The 23,418-nt window shown below is 40.4% G+C and overlaps 1 protein-coding gene across 1 annotated transcript in view; it reads right to left on the bottom strand.

Annotated features, from left to right (window-relative positions):
- The window catches only part of HACD4 (3-hydroxyacyl-CoA dehydratase 4), a 38,132-nt gene extending 15,099 nt beyond the window's left edge, over window positions 1–23,033 (bottom strand). Inside the window, exons 1-5 of the mRNA XM_086685402.1 lie at window positions 22,885–23,033; window positions 21,524–21,627; window positions 18,635–18,762; window positions 4,790–4,902; window positions 195–301 (exon numbers count right to left, since the gene is read on the bottom strand). Coding sequence (XP_086541528.1) covers window positions 195–301; window positions 4,790–4,902; window positions 18,635–18,762; window positions 21,524–21,627; window positions 22,885–22,913 — 481 coding nt within the window. The 5' untranslated portion in view covers window positions 22,914–23,033. The remainder of the gene's footprint in view (window positions 1–194; window positions 302–4,789; window positions 4,903–18,634; window positions 18,763–21,523; window positions 21,628–22,884) is intronic.
- Between the last annotated feature and the right edge of the window lie 385 nt (window positions 23,034–23,418).

Here is a 23,418-nt window from a genome sequence, read left to right on the forward strand (position 1 = left end):
AAGCTGCTGCCCCCTCCAACTTTGTTTCTTAATGCTCGGCTTTTTTGCATCAAGGGAAGTGTGCCAGGAATGATACACTGGGTCAGCCGTCAGCAGTAGCAAAAATAGTAATTTAATCATCAAAAAGTTTAGTGAGCCATTATAACTAGATTGCTTTGTCAGTAAGCAACACTGCAAAGTCACTCTTTGCTTACCTTCAGCGAGAACACACAAAGGATAAATCGGCATCCACAGCGTTTGACTGAGCCAGGTCAAGACAGCATAGGATATTCCTATGACTGACAACATGCTGTAAGTGTACCTAAAAGGAGACAAGGAGCTCATCAACATCATTTCCTGCTGATGTCTGGGAAATAACAAGGGAAGAAAATAGCTTACACTGTAATTGAACACAGAAATACAACTGGAAAGCGCAAAGTCCAAACTTTACTTCCTAGCATTTATGCAGGAGAAGAGGTTAAAAAACTAATAATAAGGGGAAGGGAACCGTGTCAGCCTGGTTTGTCTCGGGGGGTGGATCATGGATAATTATGGAAGTGAAGAAAGAAACAGGTAACTCCTATCCCTCAGTGAATTACAGTTACAAGCTTCCCTGATCAGTGACTTCAATTCCACTCAGAAGCTAAGCCCATTTTATGGAGCACATGGCTAAGTGTTTTAAGACGGACAGACTCGTAAATATCTAGGGAATGAATTTTTAAAATAAAGGTGTAACTTCTAAATCCGTGTTTGGCATCCCTTTGCCTTGTCGTATGATCAATTAAAAGAACTGACCTTAGAATCTCATTTTGGGTGCAGTAGGTGGTTTTATACCTGCCTTCGTGATGTAATAGATGAAATAGCACACATCTTTTTGTTTCTCCGACTGGGCAGTGATTCTCAAGCTTAAGCATACATCAGAATCACCCAGAGGTCTTGGCAAAGCACAAATTGCTAGGCCCTCTCCCCAGAGTGTCTCATTTTGGGAATGTGAGGTAGAGCCTGTGAAGTTGTATTATAAACAAGTTCCAGGTGATGCTGGTGTCACTGGTCAGGTATCTGTTTATACTTTGAGAACTACTGGAATAGGCAATGCATACTATAGCAAAAAAAACAAAACCAACCAACCAACCAACAAACAAAAACCCAAGAAATCTGACACTGAAAACACGGAGAAAACGAAATCTTTCTCCCCTTCTAAGACCCCAATTCCATTCCTCAGAGGCAGTGACCAATGCCAGTTTCTTATGTATCTCTTAAATAGTTTTGCATTTGCTTATCTATGGGTACAGATATTATACACCAACAGCGTGAGCCTTCATTAAACATGGCAGGTTATCAAACTTGATTTTTACCAATCTAAGTGAAAAATAGCATCTATTTTTCTTTAAAAAAATTGTTTTGTTTATTTTTAAGAGAGAGGGAGAGACAAAGCGTGAGCAGGGGAGGGGCAGAGAGAGAGAGAGAGGGAGTCACAGAATCCAAAGCAGGCTCCAGGCTCTGAGCTGTCAGCACAGAGCCCAACGCGGGGCTCGAACTCACAAACCACGAGATCATGACCTGAGCCGAAGTCGGACGCTCAGCTGACTGAACCACCCAGGCGCCCTATTTTCCTTTTCAGTACAAGAGTAGATAAGCATCTTCTCATATGTTTAAAGCCACTTTTGATGAAGTCCAATGTATCTTTTTTCTTTCACTGCTTGTGTTTTTGGTGTCTGAGAATCCACTATCAAATCCAAAACCATGAAGGTTTACCCCTACGTGTTTGTCTCAGAGTGTTATAGTTTTAGATCTTACATTCAGTGTTGTGATCCATTTTGAGTTAATTGTTGTGTATTGTGGGAGGTAAGGGTCCATTCAGGTGGACATCTGGTTGTCCCAGCACCATTTGTTAAAAAGACTTTTTGCCCTCCAACAATTGTCTTGGTAACCTTGTCAAAAATCAATTTCCTATAAACGTGAGAGTTTAATCTCTGGACTAACAAGTCTATTCTATGGTATATCCTTATGCCAGGATCACATTCTTGATTATTATTGCTTTGTAGGAAGTTTCCAAACTGAGAAGTGTGAGTCGTCCTACCATGTTCTTCCTCTTCAAGATTGCTGCGGCTATTCTAAGTTCCTTGAATTTCCACACGAGTTTTAAGATCAGCTTCACAATTTTCTCCAAGCAGCCAGCTGGGATTCTGATAAGGATTGCACCGAATGTGTAGATCAGTTTGCAGAGTTTTGCAGGCCTAACAACATTAAGTCTTCAGCCCATAAACACGGGTTATCTTTGTATTTATTTAGATATTTTTAAATTTCTCCCAACAATAGTTTATAGTTTTCAAGGGACAAGTTCTACACATCTTTTGCTAAATTTATGCCTAAGTACTTTTTTTTTTTGATGCTTTTATAAATGAAACGGTTTTTCTTAATTTTATTTTAGGATAGGCCATTGCAAGTGTATAGAATACAATTGACTTTTGTATGTTGGTTTTGTATTCTACGGCCTTTACCAGTTTACTAGTTCTAATATTTTTAGTGGATTCCTTATGATTTATGTACAAAATCATATCACCTGCCAAGAGACTACACTCCTTCCTAATATGATTGCCTTTCACATAATTTTCTTGCCCAATTGCCAGAACTTGGCTGGAACTTCCAGTATAATGTTGAACACAAGTGGCAAGAGTGGACATCCTTGTCTTATTCCTGGGTGTAGGAGGAAAGCATCCATTTTTCAACATTAACAATCACTTGGATGCAGATTTTTTATAGATGCCTTTATTAGGTTGGGCAAATTTCTAGTCCTTGCATTTACAAAAACGTCATTCTAGGGTAAGCTGGGAAGATAATTCCTCCCCAACTTCATAGAGAACGGTTAGTTAGGTGCTCAGGGATTTCACTTCTAAGTTAGGAGAAATGAAAGTCTTTGTGCACACAAAAGCTTGTACATGGATGTTTATAGCAGTATTCCTCATAACCAAAAAGTAGGTCCATCAACTAGAGAAAGGATAAAAAGTGGTATATCGATATAATGGAGTATTATTCAGCCATAAAGAGGAAATACTGGTATGTGTTATAACATGGATAAACCTTGAAAACATTATGCTAAGTGAAGGAAGCCAGTCACAAACGGCTACCTACCATATGATTCCATTCATATGAAATGCCAGCAAATTCATACATAGAGTATGTTAGTGGTTACCAGGGGCTGAGAGGAGGAGCAAATGGGGACTTTACTGCTAACAGGCTTGGGGTTTCTTTTGAATGCAATGAAAGTGTCCTCGAATTAGTGATGATAGTTATACACATCTTTGAATACCCTAAAACCCCCAAATTTTATATTTTAAAAGGGTGAATGTTAAGGTACATGAATTATCTTAATTCTGTTATTTGTTTTTAAAGGCTCAGTGATTTGTCCAAGATTATATAGCAAGTAGTGGAGGTGAGATTCATCCTAAGATCTTCTGTGTTAAAAAGTCCTTCCGGACATCATGATGCTGCTCCCGATGCTAAGTCATTTTGTTCTCTAATGGGTCTAACCGAGCTCATCTGAGACTGAACAGGCACTGAGAAATTCGGGCACAACAGAGAACAAGACATCAGAAAGTCACAGTCCCAGACGGGGCTCCTGGTCTCAGGAACGCAAAGTCATGGGCTACAGAAGTCCATGGAATTTGCCCCGACTCTACAAAACTATCAGTTAAAAATGAGAAATAGCTTACACAAATTATATCCACAAAGAATTCAACAAAATAGTTCATTCTAACTCACTCTAGGGGCTCAACCTATTATTTAGAAATATTTTAACTCAGCTAGGTTACTGACAATATAATAAACAAAGAATTTACATAACCTCAGCTAAAATGCTATGGCTCATTTGTTACCTAACCACATCCAGACCTTGCAAGTGGGAGAGGCAGGTCTCAATTGTGAAAGCTGAAGTCGCAGTTAGGACACCTCCCCAAGATGAGCCTCTGGGCAAAGGGGACTGTTCACCCCACTGCTGGTAAAGGTAAGACTAGACCCATCTCTGAGAAGTTTTCGACATAGAAGGAAACTGAAGATCATCTAGAGGAAAAGATTCTTAACCTGAGGTTCAAGGATTCCCAAGGAATCCATAAAATAACTTCAAGAAGTCATTCAAACCCAGTGGAATTGTATTCAAAATGTATCCTGGAGACGAAAAGTGCAGCATAGGGAATATAGCCGATAATACTATGATAATATTGTATGGTGACGGATGGTGACTGCACTTATCCCGGTGAGCACCGCACGAGTAATGTATAGAACTGTCCAATCACTATGTTGTACACCTGAAACTAATATAACATTGTACGTTAATTATACTTCAATAAAAAAATAAATGCATGTGGAGGTGCATTTTTTCCCCCCAGAGAGATGAGGTCCTGTATTTAAAATATTCTGGAACTCACAGAAAGCAACTTTGGAAATCCTGACTGGGATACGATAAAAGTCTTGCTTTGCTTGTTAGAGTCACATGGACCAGAGCAATTGCAAGGAATGCCTTTCATTAGCAAACAGCTGTGAGGTTTATTCCAAACTGGTGTTTTGCCAAGTTTTCTGCTGGAAACCTGAATGCGCTGATTTGCTCTTGTAATACCGCAGTAGGTTTTCATTATCTCTGATATGCCCATTATGGAAAGCGCTAAAAATACATTTCCATATCAAGATAAAATAATTTGCAAAGGGGTTATGTTTTTCTCTCTCATTCACAGTAACCAAACGTAGGCGGCTATTACTGGTTGCATTGTAGAAAAGCAACTTGGCTTTGTTTTAAGAGATTATTTTGCCTCCTTACCTAACCATATCCAATAGATTCCAAAAGATGAATAAAACACACACCACGTATTTCTCTTGGACTTCCTCTTGACTGGTGATCACCACAAAGAGGATGATTATTCTCTCTGTGAGCTAACAAAGAAACAGCAAAGTCAAGAATTAGGATCATCTGGTAAGCATGTAGGTAATTTTCTAATTTTAAACACCCCGGTCCCTCTTAAAAGTATGCTTTCACTGGAAATAGGTATACTAAACTGTTAACATAACCTCTGAGGGAGTAGGGTTAGAGGTCCATTTCATTTCCTTTTTGTTTTTTGCATTTTGTATTCTCCAAATTATATATAACGAATGAAAAGAAAAGAAAACCTGTATTTTATCTGAATCGGGATAGCTCTCCCCCTGCAAGAAAGGCACACATGTTGTTATTCACTTTGGCAGAAAGCATGGTCCTTGCTCCGGAGGGAAGCAGCGGTAGGAGAATGTGAGGACAGAATTCTGACACGGTGTGAATAATGGTGTCGTTTAAAGTGCTCTGTATGGGAGCACAGGTGAGGGAGACACCTGCTTCGGGAAAGGATCCAGAGAGACTCATGAAGACAGGTAACACTTCAGAGGGATCTGGGAGAAGGGACGGGAGTTTGTCAGGTAGACTGAGTAAGAGAAAGGGCATCCTAGGTCAGGGGAGCAGACTAAGCAAAGAGGCAGAGGTGTGAAAATGCAGGTGTATTGGGGAGTAATGAGAACCCCTGGAGGCTACAGTTGGAGGAAAGTGTAGAGAAGGGAATAATAGGAGATAAAATAAAAAAGGTGTTGGGGCTGGGTTGTGAAGGGTTTTGAATAATGGGCCCAGAAATTTCGATTTCATCTAAGTCATCGTAGCATCTTTTTAAGGGGGAAGAGAAGTAATACAATCCTAACCTTTAAAAGCCAGTGGAAAATGAAAAGAATTCAACATACACATTTTTTTCCAAGTCAGTAAGCATTTTCAAATCATTGAGAATTCACACACTTATGGCTGAGCTCCAATTACTGACCTCAAAACACACATTCTTCTTCCCCAATCTAAATATAACGTGACTTCTTACATTAATACCCCCTGTATAGGCTGCATTTTTTTTCTTTTTCTTTTTCTTTTTTTTAAGAGAACATTTTACTTTGCTTTCAGTGGTAAAAGGAAAATGTACTGGAGATTGAAGGAGCATAGTAGTGATTTAAAGAAGGAGGATTGCTTTATATTTTTCAATAGCTGTCTTTATTTTTGAGGCAGATCTAGGAATAATCTGTGACTTAGAATCATAGGCTTGTTAATCCTGGAAAATCACCTACTGCAGAGAAATCCAAGATTTGCCAACACTGGGCCCACATGCTCTATCAGCATGTTTATGACCGCAGCACTGAGTCAAGAGGGTCTCTGCTTGGCTAAGGGAATTGCATATGATTCATACGTTAGTCCATCTAGAGAAGCTATCTACACAGCTGTATTTATTTTGTTAGTCTTTCTTTACAATGCCCTAGTTTCTTAATTTATATTTACATAAAGAAGTATACTTAACTGCAATTATAATTACCAAATGATCCAAGCTTGCTGTCAATGACACCCAGCAGCCTTCAGATAAAAGATTTTAGGCGAACATCTGAGGAGCAAATAAGTACTTAGGAACCACCTAATCTTCCGTTTGGTCAGTGCCTGCTAATTAGGAAAATCATCTAATTTCTGATAAAAATCTCAGAAGATGTATACACATGAATGCGTACATAACAACACATATTCCTAATTCTATGGCTCACTACAGAAAGAAAAGACCTAAATACCTCTTGATAAGATGGATCTCTAGGGTCCACTCTAGCCCAATCCTACCTTTTTTACAAATAAAAAACTGGAGAACCAGAGAAGTGACTTGCCCTAGTGGCAGACCTAGAAACATATAGATCCTGAGCTTTTTGGTTTCCGGAGTTGTAAGCTATCCATGATGTCAGACTGCCCCTTAACTGATGAGTACAGAGGGGGAAATCTCCTAAAACAGAATGTTACTGGACAATAGAATTCACCCTGTTGAGAATCACCACTTGTTACTGATGCAATCCCAATTGCATAGAAATTGGCAATCAACATGCCCCAAAACCCCACAACCACATACATACATATGGAATATGTGAAGACACCTCTTACAACGTCAATTAAATTATCTGATGGTTCTTCAACTCTAACTTGACCATTCGATGACAATACACTGGGAGAATCTAGTTGGAGCTATTCTTAAATTGAGAACAGCCAATATTTACCGGTTAATTTGTGTAAGGTTCCAAACATACACCATACCTCATTTAATCTCCACAATGACTCTAAGAAATAAGTGTTTTAATTTTTTTCTGCCTTTTATAAAGGGCCTTGCATCTTACAAAGTGAAAGTGACTTGCCTACAGATCTGGGATAAAAATCTAGACGACGTGACTCTAAATCCCTCATTCTGAAGCACAAAGACCTTTTCCCCCTTGTCATTTCATGGGCTATCCTCATGCCTAATATCCAGGTTATAGTCTATTCTTTCAAAAAGCCTCTTTTCAAATTTTTTTTTTAATGTTTGTTTATTTTTGAGACAGACAGACAGAGCACAAGCCTGGGAGGGGCAGAGAGAGAGGGAGACACAGAATTCGAAGCAGGCTCCAGGCTCTGAGCTGTCAGCACAGAGCCCATGGGGGGCTGGAACTCACTAACTGTAAGATCATGACCTGAGCTGAAGTCGAATGCTTAACCAACCGAGCCACCAGGTGCCCCTCAAAAGCCTCTTTTAGGGGCGCCTGAGTGGCTCAGTCGGTTAAGCATCTGACTTCGGCTCAGGTCATGATCTTGCGGTCTGTGAGTTCAAGCCCCGCGTCGGGCTCTGTGCTGACAGCTCAGAGCCTGAAGCCCATTTCAGATTCTGTGTCTCCCTCTCTCTCTGCCCCTCCCCTGTTCATGCTCTGTCTCTCTCTGTCTCAAAAATAAATAAACGTTAAAAAAAATTTTTTTTTAAAAAGCCTCTTTTAAAAAGTTAAACTTAAAACAAGAACCTCCTTGATATTCTAAATAAACACCAAAACACTTTTGAAGACTAGACTTTTTAAATTTATTACTTGCCTTTGTGTATAATAATTTGGCCAGTTATTTGGAGCTTTACACCTGTGAGAACTTAGCACTTCATCATTTTAAACAAATCCTAAGAGAACATGACTAATTACTAATGGTTTTTTAATGTTTAGCATAGCTCAAACCAGGTAGACTAAAAGCACCATAAAAAACAAAACAAAAAAACCAGTAACTTAGGCCAATGAAACATTGTCATAATGTGGTATACTCAAAAAAGTATGGTAACTATAAAATAAAAATACTTTGCATTTTTATGTTCTATTTGGGAATCCTAAATTCCAAGTTAAGCAGTGACTAAAACTAAGTTGTGACTTTATAAATGGCAGCTTTAGTTATGAACTATTCCCTCTATAGAGAGAATTTCTAGAATTAAAAGTAGCAGAAAAAGAAATTAAGAGATCATGTTGGGGCGCCTGGGTGGCTCGGTCAGTTAAGAGGCCGACTTCGGCTCAGGTCATGATCTTGCAGTCCATGAGTTCGAGCCCCGCGTCGGGCTCTGTGCTGACGGCTCAGAGCCTGGAGCCTGTTTCGGATTCTGTGTCTCCCTCTCTCTGACCCTCCCCTGTTCATGCTCTGTCTCTCCCTGTCTCAAAAATAAATAAAACGTCGGGGCGCCTGGGTGGTGCAGTAGGTTAAGCGTCCGACTTCACCCAGGTCACGATCTCACGGTCTGTGAGTTCGAGCCCCGCGTCGGGCTCTGGGCTGATGGCTCAGAGCCTGGAGCCTGTTTCCGATTCTGTGTCTCCCTCTCTCTCTGCCCCTCCCCCATTCATGCTCTGTCTCTCTCTGTCCCAAAAATAAATAAACATTGAAAAAAAAAAATTTAAAAAAAAAAAATAAATAAATAAAACGTTAAAAAAAAAAAAAAAAAGAACGATCATGTTTACAATTGCACCAAAAATAACAAAACATCTAGGAATAAATGTAATCAAGGAGATTAAGGTAAAACTATAAAACACTGATGAAAGAAATTGAAGATGACACATAAATGGAATGGTATTCCACACTTACTGATTAGAACCAGTATTGTTAGAATGTCCACACCACCCAAAGCAATCTACAGATCTAATGCAACCCCTATCAAAATGCCAACAACATTTTTCACAGAACTAGAATAATCCTAATTTGTTTTTTGGTTTTTTTTTTTAATTTTTTTTTCAACGTTTATTTATTTTTGGGACAGAGAGAGACAGAGCATGAACGGGGGAGGGGCAGAGAGAGAGGGAGACACAGAATCGGAAACAGGCTCCAGGCTCTGAGCCATCAGCCCAGAGCCCGACGCGGGGCTCGAACTCACGGACCGCGAGATCGTGACCTGGCTGAAGTTGGACGCTTAACCGACTGCGCCACCCAGGCGCCCCCCTAATTTGTTTTTTTAATTTGAGAGAGCACATGAGTGTGGCAGAGGGAAAGAGAACCTTAAGCAGGCTCCACACTCAGCATGAAGCCCATGTGGGGCTTGATCCCATGACCCAGGGATCATAATCTGAGCTGAAATCAAGAGTCAGATGTTCAACCGAGCCAACCAGGTGCCCCAATGATCCGAAAATTTGTATGGAACCACAAAAGACCTCAAACAGACAAAGCAATATTGAGAAAGAAGAACAAAGATGGAGGTATCACATTCCCTGATTTCAAGATACATGACAAAGCTGTATTAGTCAAAACAGTATGGTACTGACACAAACGACAGAGATATAGATCAACAGAACAGGAGAGCCTGGAAATATACCCACACATCTCTGGTCAACTAATCTATGACAAAGTAGGCAAGAGGACACCGTGGGGAAAAGACAGTCTCTTCAACAAATGGTACTGGGACGATGAGATAGCTACATGCAAAAGAATTAAACTGGACCACTTTTTTGCACCATACACAAAAATAAACTCAAAATGGGTCAAAGACCTAAACGTGAGACCTGAGGCCATAAAAATCCTAGAAAAAAACATAGGTGATAATTGCTTTGACATCAGCTATAGAGATGTTTTTCTAGATAGGTCTACTCTGGCAAGAGAAACAAAAGTAAAATTAAACTATTGAGACTACACCAGAATAAAAGACTTTTGCATAGGGGAGGAAACCATCAGCAAAAAGGTAACCTACTCAATGGGTGAAGATATTTGCAAATGCTATATCCTATAAGGCATTAATATCCAAAATATATAAATAACTTATACAACACCAAAAATACACCAAATAATCTGATTAAAAACAAGCAGGGGACCCAAATAGACATTTTTCCAAAGAAGATATCCAGATGGCCAACAGACACATGAGAAGATGCTCAACATCCCTAACCTAATTATTAGGGAAATGCAAATCAAACCCACAAGGAGATATCAATCAATCAGAATGACTAAAATCAAAAACACAAGAAATACCAAGTATTGGTGAGGCTGTGGAGAAAAAGGAGCATCGGTACACTGTTGGTGAAAATGCCTGTGGTGCAGTCACTGTGGAAAACAGTATGGAGTTTCCTTAAAAATTCAAAATAGAAATACCATATGATCCAGTAATTCCACTGGAATTCCATTTACCCAAAGAAAATGAAAACACTAATTCGAAAAGATATACACACCCCTATGTTTATAGTAGCATTACTGACAATAGCCAAGATATGGAAACAACTCAAGTGTGCATCCATAGATGGATAAAGAAGAGACGGTGTGTGTGTGTGTGTGTGTGTGTGTGTGTGTACATGTATATAATGGAATATTACTCAGCCATTAAACAGGACAAAATCTTGCCATGTGCAACAACATGGATGGACCCAGAAGATACAATGCTAAGTGAAATAAGTCAGAGAGAGAAAGACAAACACCATATAATTTCACTCAAATGTGGAATTTAAGAACCAAATGAAGAAAAAAAAGAGAAACAAAAAAAACAGACTCGAATACAGAAAACAAACTGGTGGTTGCCAGAGGGGAGGTGAGTGGGGTGATGGGTGAAAGAGATGAAGGGGATTAAGAGTGATGAACACTGAGTACAGAACTGTGGAATCATACTGTACATCTGAAATATAACACTACGTTTTTTAATTTTTTTAAGTTTATTTATTTTGAGAGACAGAGCAGAGGAGGGGCAGAGAGAGAGAGGGAGAGAGAGAATCCCAGGCAGGCTCCATGCTGTCAGCACGGAGCCCAATGTGGGGCTTGAACTCACGAACCGTGAGATCACGACCTGAGCTGAAACCAAGAGTCGGACGCTTAACCGACGGGAGCCGTCCAGGCACCCCAACACTGTATGTTAATTATACTTCATTTAAAAAAGAAATAAAAGTTAGCCTCAAAGACTATTATTTTACTAAATAACCCAAACTATTTCCATCCTATGAATTTCTGTCAAGAACCTTAGAAGCAGATCTTTAACGTGTTCAAAACCATCAATTACTTTCTTCTGTAAGACACAAACGTTGACATAATTTTATTTATATATATTTTTGTTTATTCATCATTCATCATACTTATTAAGTGCACTGTTCTGGATCCTGGGAGATCTAGCCATGAATAAGACCAAGGCCCAGCCCTCAGGGTATTTATATCCTACTTGGTAAGATATACAATAAGCACATTTAGAAGAGTTGAGAATTCAAGACAAATAGCCTAAATCCAAATTTTCACTCCACCATCCACAATTTATGTGGCCTTCAGTCATTTATTTAACTTCTGTGTTAAGTAATTACACTGGAAATAATAATTAGTATTAATATTATATAGTAAATATTTAGTATAAGGTTATTGTGAAGATTAAATTAGTTCATGCACATGGACTTAGAAAACTATTTGGCACATAAAAAGTCCTAAATTGGGGCGCCTGGGTGGCTCAGTCAGTTGAGCATCTGACTTCGGCTCAGGTCATGATCTTGCAGTCCGTGAGTTCGAGCCCCGCGTCGGGCTGTGTGCTGACAGCTCAGAGCCCGGAGCCTGTTTCGGATTCTGTGTCTCCTCTCTCTCTGACCCTCCCTGTTCATGCTCTGTCTCTCTCTGTCTCAAAATTAAATAAATGTTAAAAAAAAAATTTTTTTTAAAAGTCCTAAATAAATGTAAGCTATTATTAATAAAATAAATATAATTTAATGTAGTGATTAGTACATTAAGGCTATCAGTGAAAGGGCGCCTGCATGGCTCAGTCAGTTAAGCATCCAACTCTTGATTTCAGCTCAGGTCATGATCTCACAGTTTGTGGGATCGATCCCCACATTGGGCTCTGCACTGACAGCACAGAGCCTGCTTGGGATTCTCTCACATGCTGCCCCTCCTCCCTCAAAATAAATAATTTTTTTTTTTTAAAGACTATCAGTGAATAAAAAAAGGCAAATCTCAGCATCTTTAAAATTATACTATAAATATAGTTTTTTAATGATCACACTGAAGAACTGCATGGATCAAACACGCCAAAAAAAAAAAAAAAAAAAAGGAAAAACCTACCTACAGAGTGAACTGTGCCATTCATTCCCAGGAGGATTCAACATTGACAAGGTCAGCCTGACACAGTCTCCAGGACAGTTTTATCTCCAACAACGTAAACCTGATCTCAACTCAAAAGTGGAAAGAAAATCTCTGTGATTTCATGGAAAACCAGATTATTTAATCCAGCAATGCAAAAACGTACCTGCCACACAGCTAAAAAGAAATCAGGGTGCAACTTGGCGGTCTTCCGAAAAGGGTTTACGTTACAATACTCTGTTGGCATTTCCTTCATGTTTGTTCTCAGAATCTAAGACTGTGTGAGATCCTTGGAGGGATTTTTGACCAGCAGATGCTTGCTTGCCCTTATCAGGAATGGGAGGGGATTATTAGTAAATGTAACAATGGTTTTTGCAATTTAGGTTCACAAATTGAAGTTTTGTAGGCACAGGAATTTCAGGAATTTCCTGGTGTTTTGATTTATAGATTTTTAGTTTTGTAAAATGAATACATGTGCAGCAGTGTTTATTGCAATGCAAAGGAAGAATGCAGAGTTTAGACTTTTTAATTCGATTTTATATGAAGTCTTTGAATTTCAAGCATTTCTCAAAACGCAAAGGAGTAAATTGGATTACTCTGAGGGTTTCCTAAAGGTATATCAGTCTAATGTCCTGATACAAAGGTTAGTTTTGTGGAGATTTTCCCCTCTCCTGGAGTTGAGACATCCAGGAGGATCAATAAAAACCTCTTTCTCAGGCTTCTGCACAAAGTCAGAACAAAGTCCTTCAAAATCAGTATTTCAGGGTTGGTAGTGTTTCCACACTATGAAAACCAAGCTATTTCGATTACCTCTATTGAAATAAATGAATTTCTCAATTCAACTTTTTAAATTTAATTTAATTAATTAATTTATTTATTTATTTTTACCAAGCTAAACATGGGGACTCTTTTGGGAGGAAGGGGTTGGAGAGGAGTAACGCCTAGTTTTATATTCACTTATATTATCATGTGTTAAAATAGTTCTGTGTTTCTTTTGGACCTTTTTTATTTTCCCATTTTATAAATTAAAAGCATATTTATATGTTTTATATATATTGTATTTATTATAAAATTAAAAGTTTACTATATTTCTCGATATAACTTTTTTTTTATTATTTATTTTTGAGAGAGAGACAGAGACAGGGCACAAGCAGGGTAGGGGCAAAGAGAGAGGGAGACAAAGAATCCAAAGCAGGCTCCAGGCTCTGAGCTGTCAGCACAGAGCCTGACATGGGGCTCAAACTCACGAACTGTGAGATCATGACGTGGGCCAAAGTTGGACGGTCAACCAACTGAGCCACCCAGGAGCCCCTTCTCTATATAATTTTAATTGACATGTAATTATTTCCAAAAAGGATGTCTTTAAGCAACGATTTATGTTATAGGTTTGCCTTTTACTCCTAAAGTGTGTTTTTTTAAATATATAAAATTTATTACTGTTTACTGTATTTAATGTATATTGTGTATTTTGAAAATACATAAAAAATTTTATTCCGTTAAATTATTTTAGTCTTATGGTCAATGGGTTTCCTCCCCTTTTGCAATTGTGTGTGATTCATAATGGCTTTTAGAAATTCATAATGGCTTTTCCCTATCAAAATAAATATGTGTGTATACAACATCCAGAAATGCACAGAACAAAACACGGAACACAAACACACCTTCTATAAACCCACTGCAATCATTTGATACATGGTTCAGTTAGTTAAACTTTCCTATTGCTTTATGAAATCACTTATCTTGAGATTTTGGAAGACCAGTTTCCCAAAAAGATAATTCAGTCGTAACTTAGTCTCGCAAAGGTAACGGCAAAGTGACATCACAGATTTGTGGACGTGTTTTTCAGCCCACTGAAAGCAGTTGCACACCAATGCATTTTTCAAGATGCCATATGCAATCAGCTAGGCTAACTGTGGAAAGAAGCTTAGCCACAATCTTAACTACAGTTTCTTCACTTAAAAATGGGGAAACAGGAAAACCAAGAATGATTACACAACCTTAGAGTTTTGTTTGGTTATTTTAAAGCAGGGGCCTCCCGAGTCATCTCATAATGAGGGAATTCTTCTAATTGTCTGCAGAGCTCAAATGAAGGAAGGGGGTTGAAAATGAAACTTTGAATATGATGAGACGGATTTTCAAAGCTTTTTCCAACACCAGGTCTATTTGGAAAACTATAGAAAAGACAGTAAATGAATACCACAAATAGAGGACAGATAAAATCTGAAAGAGATAAAAAGAGGAAGGCTAACAATCACAACAAGAATTAATAGTAGCCCAGGATGAAAATGGTAGCTGTCTTCCCTCATGTGGTAAATCCCTCACTTGTCATCCCTCCCAACAAAAAAGACTTAAAAATCATTTGAGCCCCATGAACAGCAGACACTGCAAATCACTCTGAATAAAAAGATTCAATGTAGATTTGCCTTTTTTTTTTTTTAATTACCAAACCAGGATATAGTTTGATTACACTGACCGTAGTTCTATAATTAGATCACATTAGATTAATAGTGAATACAAGCACATTTAAATAGTCTGGAATTTCTGGAACTCCAAGACATCAGGTTTCTAAGCTGCATAATAATTTCTATAACTAGGCAAGCCTACATAATTTTGGAAATCATAAAAAAGGTGCATTTTCTAGGCACAATTAAGGTGCTCTGTTTTCTTTCTTACAAGTCTACTTACCCTGTGTCTCACTTGCATGCCTTACGATGTCAATAACTAAAATAACATTACTCTTAACTTTGAAAGTGCTGTTTCACCATGAAACTGTTATTAGCCAATCTAGCCTAAGAAAGTAAAAAGTCCAAAAAATATACACCAAAGAATACCAAAAGAAAGTATGCCAAAAGAAAACATGACTTAGACTTTCAACGAGCTTGGTCATCCTCCAGGTAAAATAATTCCATGATAGACTACAACTTGCATTCAACCTGGATGGTTAATTCTGTTCTCTAAAATTAGCATGATGGAATGTTGGAACTATAAACATTGTGTTAGTTAACATATAATAAACATCAATAACTCTTGTTCCCAAATATGCTGCTTCTGGGACAGACATGTACTCCCTTTTATTTTGTAAGGAAATACATTTAAGGAAAGTCCATCTAGGTCTTGGCTAGCTGACTACTCTGTTATTAGGAGTCAAGGCTCTAAATATTATCCTGACTTTTATTTTACATTTGATATTTCAACACTTAAAATGTCTTCATCTTAATGAACACTATTTCTCTACTTTTATTTAATAAGTAAAATTTAAAATCTCCCATAAACTTATAATGCTGAGTTCTTAACAGCCTCTTTAGGATTACAGTCCTATTTCCATCTTTTAAGCTTTCATGGTATTTTTTTTTCTCTCTCTCTCTCTCTCACCTTACCAGCAATAATTTCCTATACTGGATCTCCACCCGTGAATTTCTCACCTTCCCTTCCACCGGCCTTTAAAAAGGAACATGGCCATCTAGAGCTAAAGATACAGTAGAGGAAACAAAAAATAGCTGAACAAATGGCAATAGCTCCCAGATATTCTATTCTAAGTGCTAGGAAATTATCTCACCTGTTTTTTTCCGTTACTCCAAGAGATACAAGTTACTTTCACATCACTTGAGAAAATGATTCAGAACAATTGGTTTTTTGTTTGTTTGTTTTTGAGAGAGAGAGAGACAGAGTGCAAGCGGGGGGAGGGGCAGTGAGAGGGAGACACAGAATCCAAAGCAGGCTCCAGGCTCTGAGCTGTCAGCACAGAGCCCGACGCAGGGCTCGAGCCCACGAACTGTGAGATCATGACCCGAGCCGAAGTTGGACACTTAACCGACTGAGCCACCCAGGCGCCCCAACAATTTCTGTTTAAATCCATACGACTAGTTTCTACTCCTGAAACTACTATTACACTATATGTTAGCTAACTGGAAGTTAAATAAAAACTTGGCATAAGAAAAAACAAATTATAACAACTAGTAAGAGCTAGAAGTGGGATTTGAATCCAGGTCTGTAGGATTCCCAAGTCTATGATTAGATGCTATACTAGATAAACATATATCTCTCCTTTCCATTTGTATTCAGTAGAAGTGGCAGAAAGAACAAGAAAGGGCTAAGTATTCTATTCTTTCGATATGGATGAAGGACACTTGTTTTTTCTGTTTGGATCATTTACGCTTTGCCAGATATTTTGTGTGGTGTCTTTTTCAACAGCTCAATGACCGTGGATATGATCCCACAGTGAAAGGCAGAGGAACCAGGTGTCAACCCAAGTCTGAATGACTCCAATCCTAGGACTCTCCTCTGTCCTACACTGCCCAGGGTGGTGGCACAGTGAGCATGGGAAGTGGCTGGGAAATCCGTCCCTAAGACAGGATCACGAAAGGGTTGCACAGACCAACAGCATCATTGTCCTGAATGTTTCCAAATGGCTCTTCTAACCACGTAGGGTCTTAGAATGAGGTGGGGGTTTTTGTTTTGTTTTGTTGTTTGTTTTTTATAGAATTCGTATTAGTGACTTGGGTTGCAAGTTTGCAGGGGTTTGCTTTTTAACTGCTAGCTTTAAGTCAAGGGAGGCAGAAACAGTACAAAGTATAAAACAGATTCTGTAAGACTGATAATGTGATTAAAACCACCCTGCAGAACCATGCTCATGGATTGGAACAATCAGTATCATTAAAATGTCCCAACTACCCAAAGCACAGATTCAGCGCAAACCCTATGAAACTACCATGAGCATTTTCACAGAACTAGAAACAGTAATCCTAAAATTTGTATGGAACCACAAAAGACCTCGAATAGACAAAGTAGTCTTGAGGAAGAACAACACAGTGGAGGTATTACAATCTCAGATTTCAAGATATACAACAAAGCTGGAGTAATCAAAACAGTATGGAACTGGAACCAAAACAGACACACCCGGCAGTGGAACAGAATAGGGAGCCCAGAAATAAACCCATGATTATATGGTCAATTAATCTTAGACAAAGGAGGCAAGGGTATCCAATGGGGAAAAGACAGTCTCTTCAAAAAATGGTGTTGAGAAAATGAGACAGCTGCATGCAAAAGAATGAAACTGGACCTCTTTCTTAAACCACACACGAAAACAAACTCAAAATGGATCAAATGAGACCTGAAACCACGAATATCCTAGAGGAAAACATAGGCAGTAATCTCTTAGACATTAGCCTTAGCAACATATTTATGCTTCTGTCTTGCTATATTGTAAAGGGAAATGAAAGCAAAATTAAACTACTGGGTCTACACCAAAATAAAAAGGTTTTGCACAGCTAATGAGACCATCGACAAAACAAAAAAGCAATCTAGTGAATGGGAGAAGATACTTGCATGTGAAATACCTGAGAAGTTAGTAACCAAAATGTATGAAGAACTTAGACAACTCAACACCAAACAAACAAACAAACAAACAAAACCCTGGTCCAATTTAAAAATGGGAAGAGGACCTGAATAGACATTTTTCCAAAGGAACCATAAGGATGGCCTACAGACACATGAAAAGATGTCCAGCAACACTTACCATCAAGAAAAGGCAAATCAAAACCACAATGAGCTATCACCTCACACCTGGCAGAATGGCTAGAGTCAAAGAGACAAGAAATAACACATGTGGGCAAGGATGTGGAGAAAGGGGAACGGTTGCTGGGAATATAAATTAGTGCAGCCACGATGGAAAACAGTATGGAGGTTCCTCAAAAAATTGAAACTAGAAATAACATATGACTCAGTAACTCCACTACTGGGTATTTACCCAAAGAAAACAAAAACACTAATTTGAAAACATATATGCACCCCTATGTTTTTGCAGCATTATTTACAATAGTTAAGATATGAAAGCAATCCAAGTGTCCATCCATAGACGAATGGATAAAGAAGATGTGGTCCACACCACACACACACACACACACACACACACACACACACACACAGAGGAAGAGTAGCCATGAAAAAGAATGAGATCTTGCCATTTGCAAGACCATGGATGGAGCTAGTGGGTATTATTCTAAGTCAGTCAGAGAGAGAAACACAATACCACATCATTTGACTTACAGACGGCACCTAAAAAACAAGTGAACCAAAAAAAAAAACCCAACCCCAAACAGACTCTAAAATACAGAGAGCTAACTGATGGCTACTAGAGGAGAGCTGGTTGGGGGGATGGGGGAAATAAATACAGAAGATTAAGAGGTTCAAACTTCCGGTTATCAAATAAGTCACAGGAATGAAAAGTACAGCATAGAGATTACAGTCAATAACATGGCTAAAAAATAAATAAATAAAACCACCACCTACCTGCAGAAACCTAGGAAGGAGATGGTTTGGTTCAATGCCAACACATATGTGCAGCAACTCCAAGAGGGAAATGGATTGGCAAACGCGCATCACAAGACCGATAGCATAAAAAGTGTCAACCATGGAATCTGCGTCAGGGAATTAAACACAGATACAGTAAGTAAAAACTAGGTCATAACCCAAACCTATGTAGCACTTTGAAATAAAAATCATTGCACAGGTGAGAAATTTCCTAAACAGCTAGTAAATTGCTAAGAATACTATGCAACCAGGGTGCCTGCGTGGCTCAGTCACTTGAGTGCAAACTCTTGATTTCGGCTCAGGTCACGATCCCAGGGTTCTGGGATTCAGCCCCGCAGCGGGCTTTGCGCTGAGCATGGCGTCTGCTGAAGATTCTCTCTTCAGGCATCTGGGTGGCTCAGTCATTTGAGTGTCCAACTTCGGCTCAGGTCATGATCTCACGGTTCGTGGTTCGAGCCCCACGTCGGGCTCTGTGCTGAGAGCTCAGAGCCTGGAGCCTGCTTCGGATTCTGTCTCTGTCTCTCTCTCTCTCTGCCCCTCCCTTGCTCATGAGCACTCGTTCTGTCTCAAAAAATAAAAACATTAAAAAAAACTTATCTCTCTCTGCCATGCTCGCTCTTGCTCACACACGTTCTAAAATAAAAAAAGGAATACTACGCAACCAAAGAAAGCACTTCATATCATAATACATCTTAATTGTTCCTCTTCCAAAAAATGAAGTAAAAATCTGCAAAAGAAGGACCATGGCCAAAGCTATAGTATTTATTCCCTATATTGTAAAGCAATTCCTGCATAAAAGCAACCTGGTAGAATCTAGACTGTATCAAATGTGAACAGGTTGGAGGTAAGCTTATTAAAGAAGCTGGCATATTCACAATGTTTCCATGGACAAGAAAATGACAAAGATGAGAAAAATATTTCAGAGAAGCTTTATGGAAAAGGCATTAATAATGTGATATTAAATAACGTGTATCTAGCGTTTGCATCCTATACATACTTGGTTGGTGCTTTCTGGATCTTTGTTAGAACTTGGGCCTCTGGTGGGGATTTCTGGAGTTGCTGAGAGCCCTTGCTGCGTTTGGAGAGAACTGAAATAAGAGGGAAAACAGCCCTTCCTCTAAATAGGATAAATCTGTTGGTTTAAATTCTAAAATGAAATCCCGCTGTGTTAAGAAACACCTAGGGAGGACTTTTGGGCCTTTACTGTCCCGTGATCATTCACTTGACGGTAATCTATCGAGCACTGAGGGCTGCTCAACGGCTCCATGAGGTGAACACTATTATCAACATCCCCATTTCACAGATGATGGCTGAGGCAGACAGCCTCATGCTCTCATCCGCTGCCCTGCACTGGCTACAACACAGCATTATCAGTCACACAGCTCCGGGACAGGAAAGGTAGCAGGTGTTACCATTCAGGTGATTAGATTGCTATTAAGCTACTTACTATAATTTATACACGGACTGAGGAATTGTACTGAACCCCCACTAGGTTGTTTTCAGTCTGCTTTCCATATGAATGGTTGTGTGTCTTTAATAAGTAGCTTCTATAATTACAACAGCAGGATAATAATTAAGAAATAAACACACTGCTGACTAAAGCAATTTTTCCCACTGGAAGGGCCAGGCAGAATAAGAAAGAGTTCATTGCCCACTGCTTGGCTTTTCCTCTGCTTGAAGACTCCCAACATTCATAGATGAAATTCAAGCCTTAGGCTGTATCTTTGGAGGCCGCTGAAGGCAAGACTTTAACTACAGATTTACAGTAAGAAAACGGCAACATCGGGGCGCCTGGGTGGCTCCATCGGGTGAGCGTCCAACTTTGGCTCAGGTCATGATCTTGCAGCTCATGAGTTCGAGCCCCGCATTGGGCTCTGTGCTGGCAGCTCAGAGCCTGGAGCCTGCTTCGGATTCTGTGTCTCCCTCTCTCTCTGACCCTCCCATGCTCATGCTCTGTCTCTGTCTCAAAAATAAACATTAAAAAAAAATTAAAAAGAAAAAAGCAACATAAAACAGGTTTGGTAACCCCAGAATTAAATTTCCTTATGATACACAAGTCTGAATTGATGAGCACAGCAGGACTTTCCCCGGGGTATATTCTAGGTGTTTGCTTTTAGCTGAATCCAGCAGTTGCTCAAACGGTCAAGTCACCCAACATTTGTACACTGTGATGACACTTACCCACGTGGGGATGGAGCGTGAACAGAATGTTATTTTGACAGCCACTTAGTGATTCATTTGTTACAAATTGAAGCGCTAGTCAAAACCTTTACTTTTGAGAAAACTGGAGGAAACTTACGACTTAAACCATTAATACCAACTCCCATATAGATGGCGAGTCATCTAGAAGATGTATCATTTATTTAGGGACACATTACTCCTGAAGGGGACCAAAGAGAACCCTGGTGACCGTAAAGTTTGTCTCTCACTTATTAGTAGTCTCCAGTTACCTTAAACCTGGGGGATAAGAAAACAAGGGAAGAATTTGGTGAATTCCTGATTTCCCTGCACAAAATGTTATACTGGAATTTACAGATTTCCTCAAGCCCCCTCAAATCCACTAAGGTTTGCTGCAGAACCAAAAAGGAAGAGTGAAATGGCATGCCCCAATGGCATGTCTGTGTTTTCAGGGTGAATTGCCTAGTCAGAGGGAAGCCAAATCCCTTTCCCTCATCTTACCTGCCCCCTTCTCCAAAAAGGCTTGGTTTCTGCAACAGGAAGCAAGGTTACTGAAAAATGTGGTTACTAAATTTCAGAGCAGTGAAGGCTATTAGGTGAAGTTCACAGAAGTTAAAATATTAATATAAGAAGGACTGGGTGAAAACAAGGATTCAAAGTTAAAAATCCAAAACTGTTTTGGAGTTTTACCTTCTCCAAATGAAAAGAATCGGACTGTCATATTGGTAAATATCCATGAGTGGCCACAGAACTGGATTAGGTAGTAGATGAAAAGATAGGTGTTCTTTCTATACCTATAGATACAGGAAAATACCATTAAACACTTCCTTCATCATCCTTTCAGCATTATACACACATTTCTTAACTAGCCTATTGGCCCACCTGAGCAAGAGAAAACTATTCCAGAGCAGTCTTTAATTTAGTTGCCTCTCTAATGCACAGCAGATTGTGAAACGCCCCATAGCATGCATTATCTGCTAAAAGGAGTGTCTTTGGTTTGCTTAAAGCCAAATATGGTTCTGTTTCAAAATTCACTTTAGCTTTGAGGAAGTTCTAACCTTGCTCTCACGAAGGAATAAAAGGAAGTGTTGCAAAGATGGCTCTGAATATTTGGGGGAGAGGAGGAAAAAAAAAAAAGGATGGTGAGGGCTTGGTGTGCCCCACGTGTTGCTGTAGCTGGGCCTGCTCAGTGCAAAACCTGAGATGACTGGTTTAGGGTTACGAGAGGGGGGGTGGTGATGGTGGCATTTCCAAAGGGCGGATCATTCAGTAGTTGGCCATACCCGACTTTTGAATGTATTACGTGATGGGGGTCAGCACCCCGCTACTGCCTATTGTATCTGCAAGGGCAGATCGTTCCCTTCGCCAGACACACATAGAAAGCAGTTTAGTGGCTCCGGCCAGAAAAGGGAAGTCAAGCTGAGTTTAAAAATGGGTTGCTGGGGAGATGACTAAGGGATGATTGACAGATACAGTTTGAGGTAGTTAGGCAGAGCATTGTTTGAAGTGTGCCCGGGGGTTCAGAAGGGTGATGGGAGTGGCCCTGCCTGTATAGACAAGGATCTCTCCTCGTCGGAAGTGTGAAATCTCTGAGAAAGAGAGCAAATAGGCTGGGAAGCATATACAGTGTAGCTTGCGGACAGGCATCCAACAGATAAGGAGGGGGTGGGGAAGAAGGAGCCCTTCTTAAAGCTGCAAAAGAATCACCTGGAGTATTGGGTAAACACTCACATTCCCCAGGCTCTACCCCCAGTACCACTGAACCAGTTTCTCCGGAACTGGGCCCTGGAATCTACACGTGCGATAGGTGTTTCTGCAGCAGGTAGACCTAAAAACCTCCCCGCAACGCTGGGTCTGAGAAAGTAAGGAAAGGACTCCGGGTGGGCGGAGGGGGGAGAGAAGAAAGCACCCAACCAGCTAATGCCCGTCCAGAGCTCCAGGGCGTGCGGGGCGCTGGGCCGCGCAGCCGGGGGGACGCGGGGGGATGGAACCCCGCCTCTGGCGCCCCTTCCCCCGCGCTCCTCGCCTCCCGCCGCGGCCGAGCGCCCTACCTGGGCTGCAGCCAGGCGGGCAGCGCCATGGGTGTCACGGGCCGCCGCCGCCAGGCCCTCCAGCGCCGTCAGGGAAGGAGCGCCCGCCCGGGAGGGGCGGCCCGGCGGCCAAAGCCCGGCCCGGAAAGGCGGGGCCTCGCCACACTCAGCAATTTACAAAAAAAAAAAACCACCAAACCCTAAGGTCTTGCTTTGGGCCAAAGATGAAAGTCAAGTTCCTGAAGTTCCCGCAGTGGCTAGAGCGCGCTGTCCCGCGAGTGCCTGGCCGGGGCGCGGTACGCGCGCGAGCTTGGGCGGGCCTGGCGGCGGCCCGAGCACACCCACGGGGTTCGCGCCGCGCCTGCCAGGCCTTGCTTATCTTTGGATGGACCCTTCGTTGCAGCTGCGTGGAAATTAATGGGGCCTCCCGCCCAAATGCCAAAGGCTGCACCGGTCCCAGGTGGGCGCCTGCCTCTCTTATTACCCTCACCTGTGAGAGCCCGTCAGCTGTGGGCACGCTCTCCCTAACACCTTCTTTTCAGCCAAGGAGCCTGA

The sequence above is a fragment of the Puma concolor genome, chromosome D4 (genome assembly GCF_028749965.1).
Source record: "Puma concolor isolate L17-30 chromosome D4, mPumCon1.1.hap2, whole genome shotgun sequence".
Classification (NCBI taxonomy): domain Eukaryota; kingdom Metazoa; phylum Chordata; class Mammalia; order Carnivora; family Felidae; genus Puma; species Puma concolor.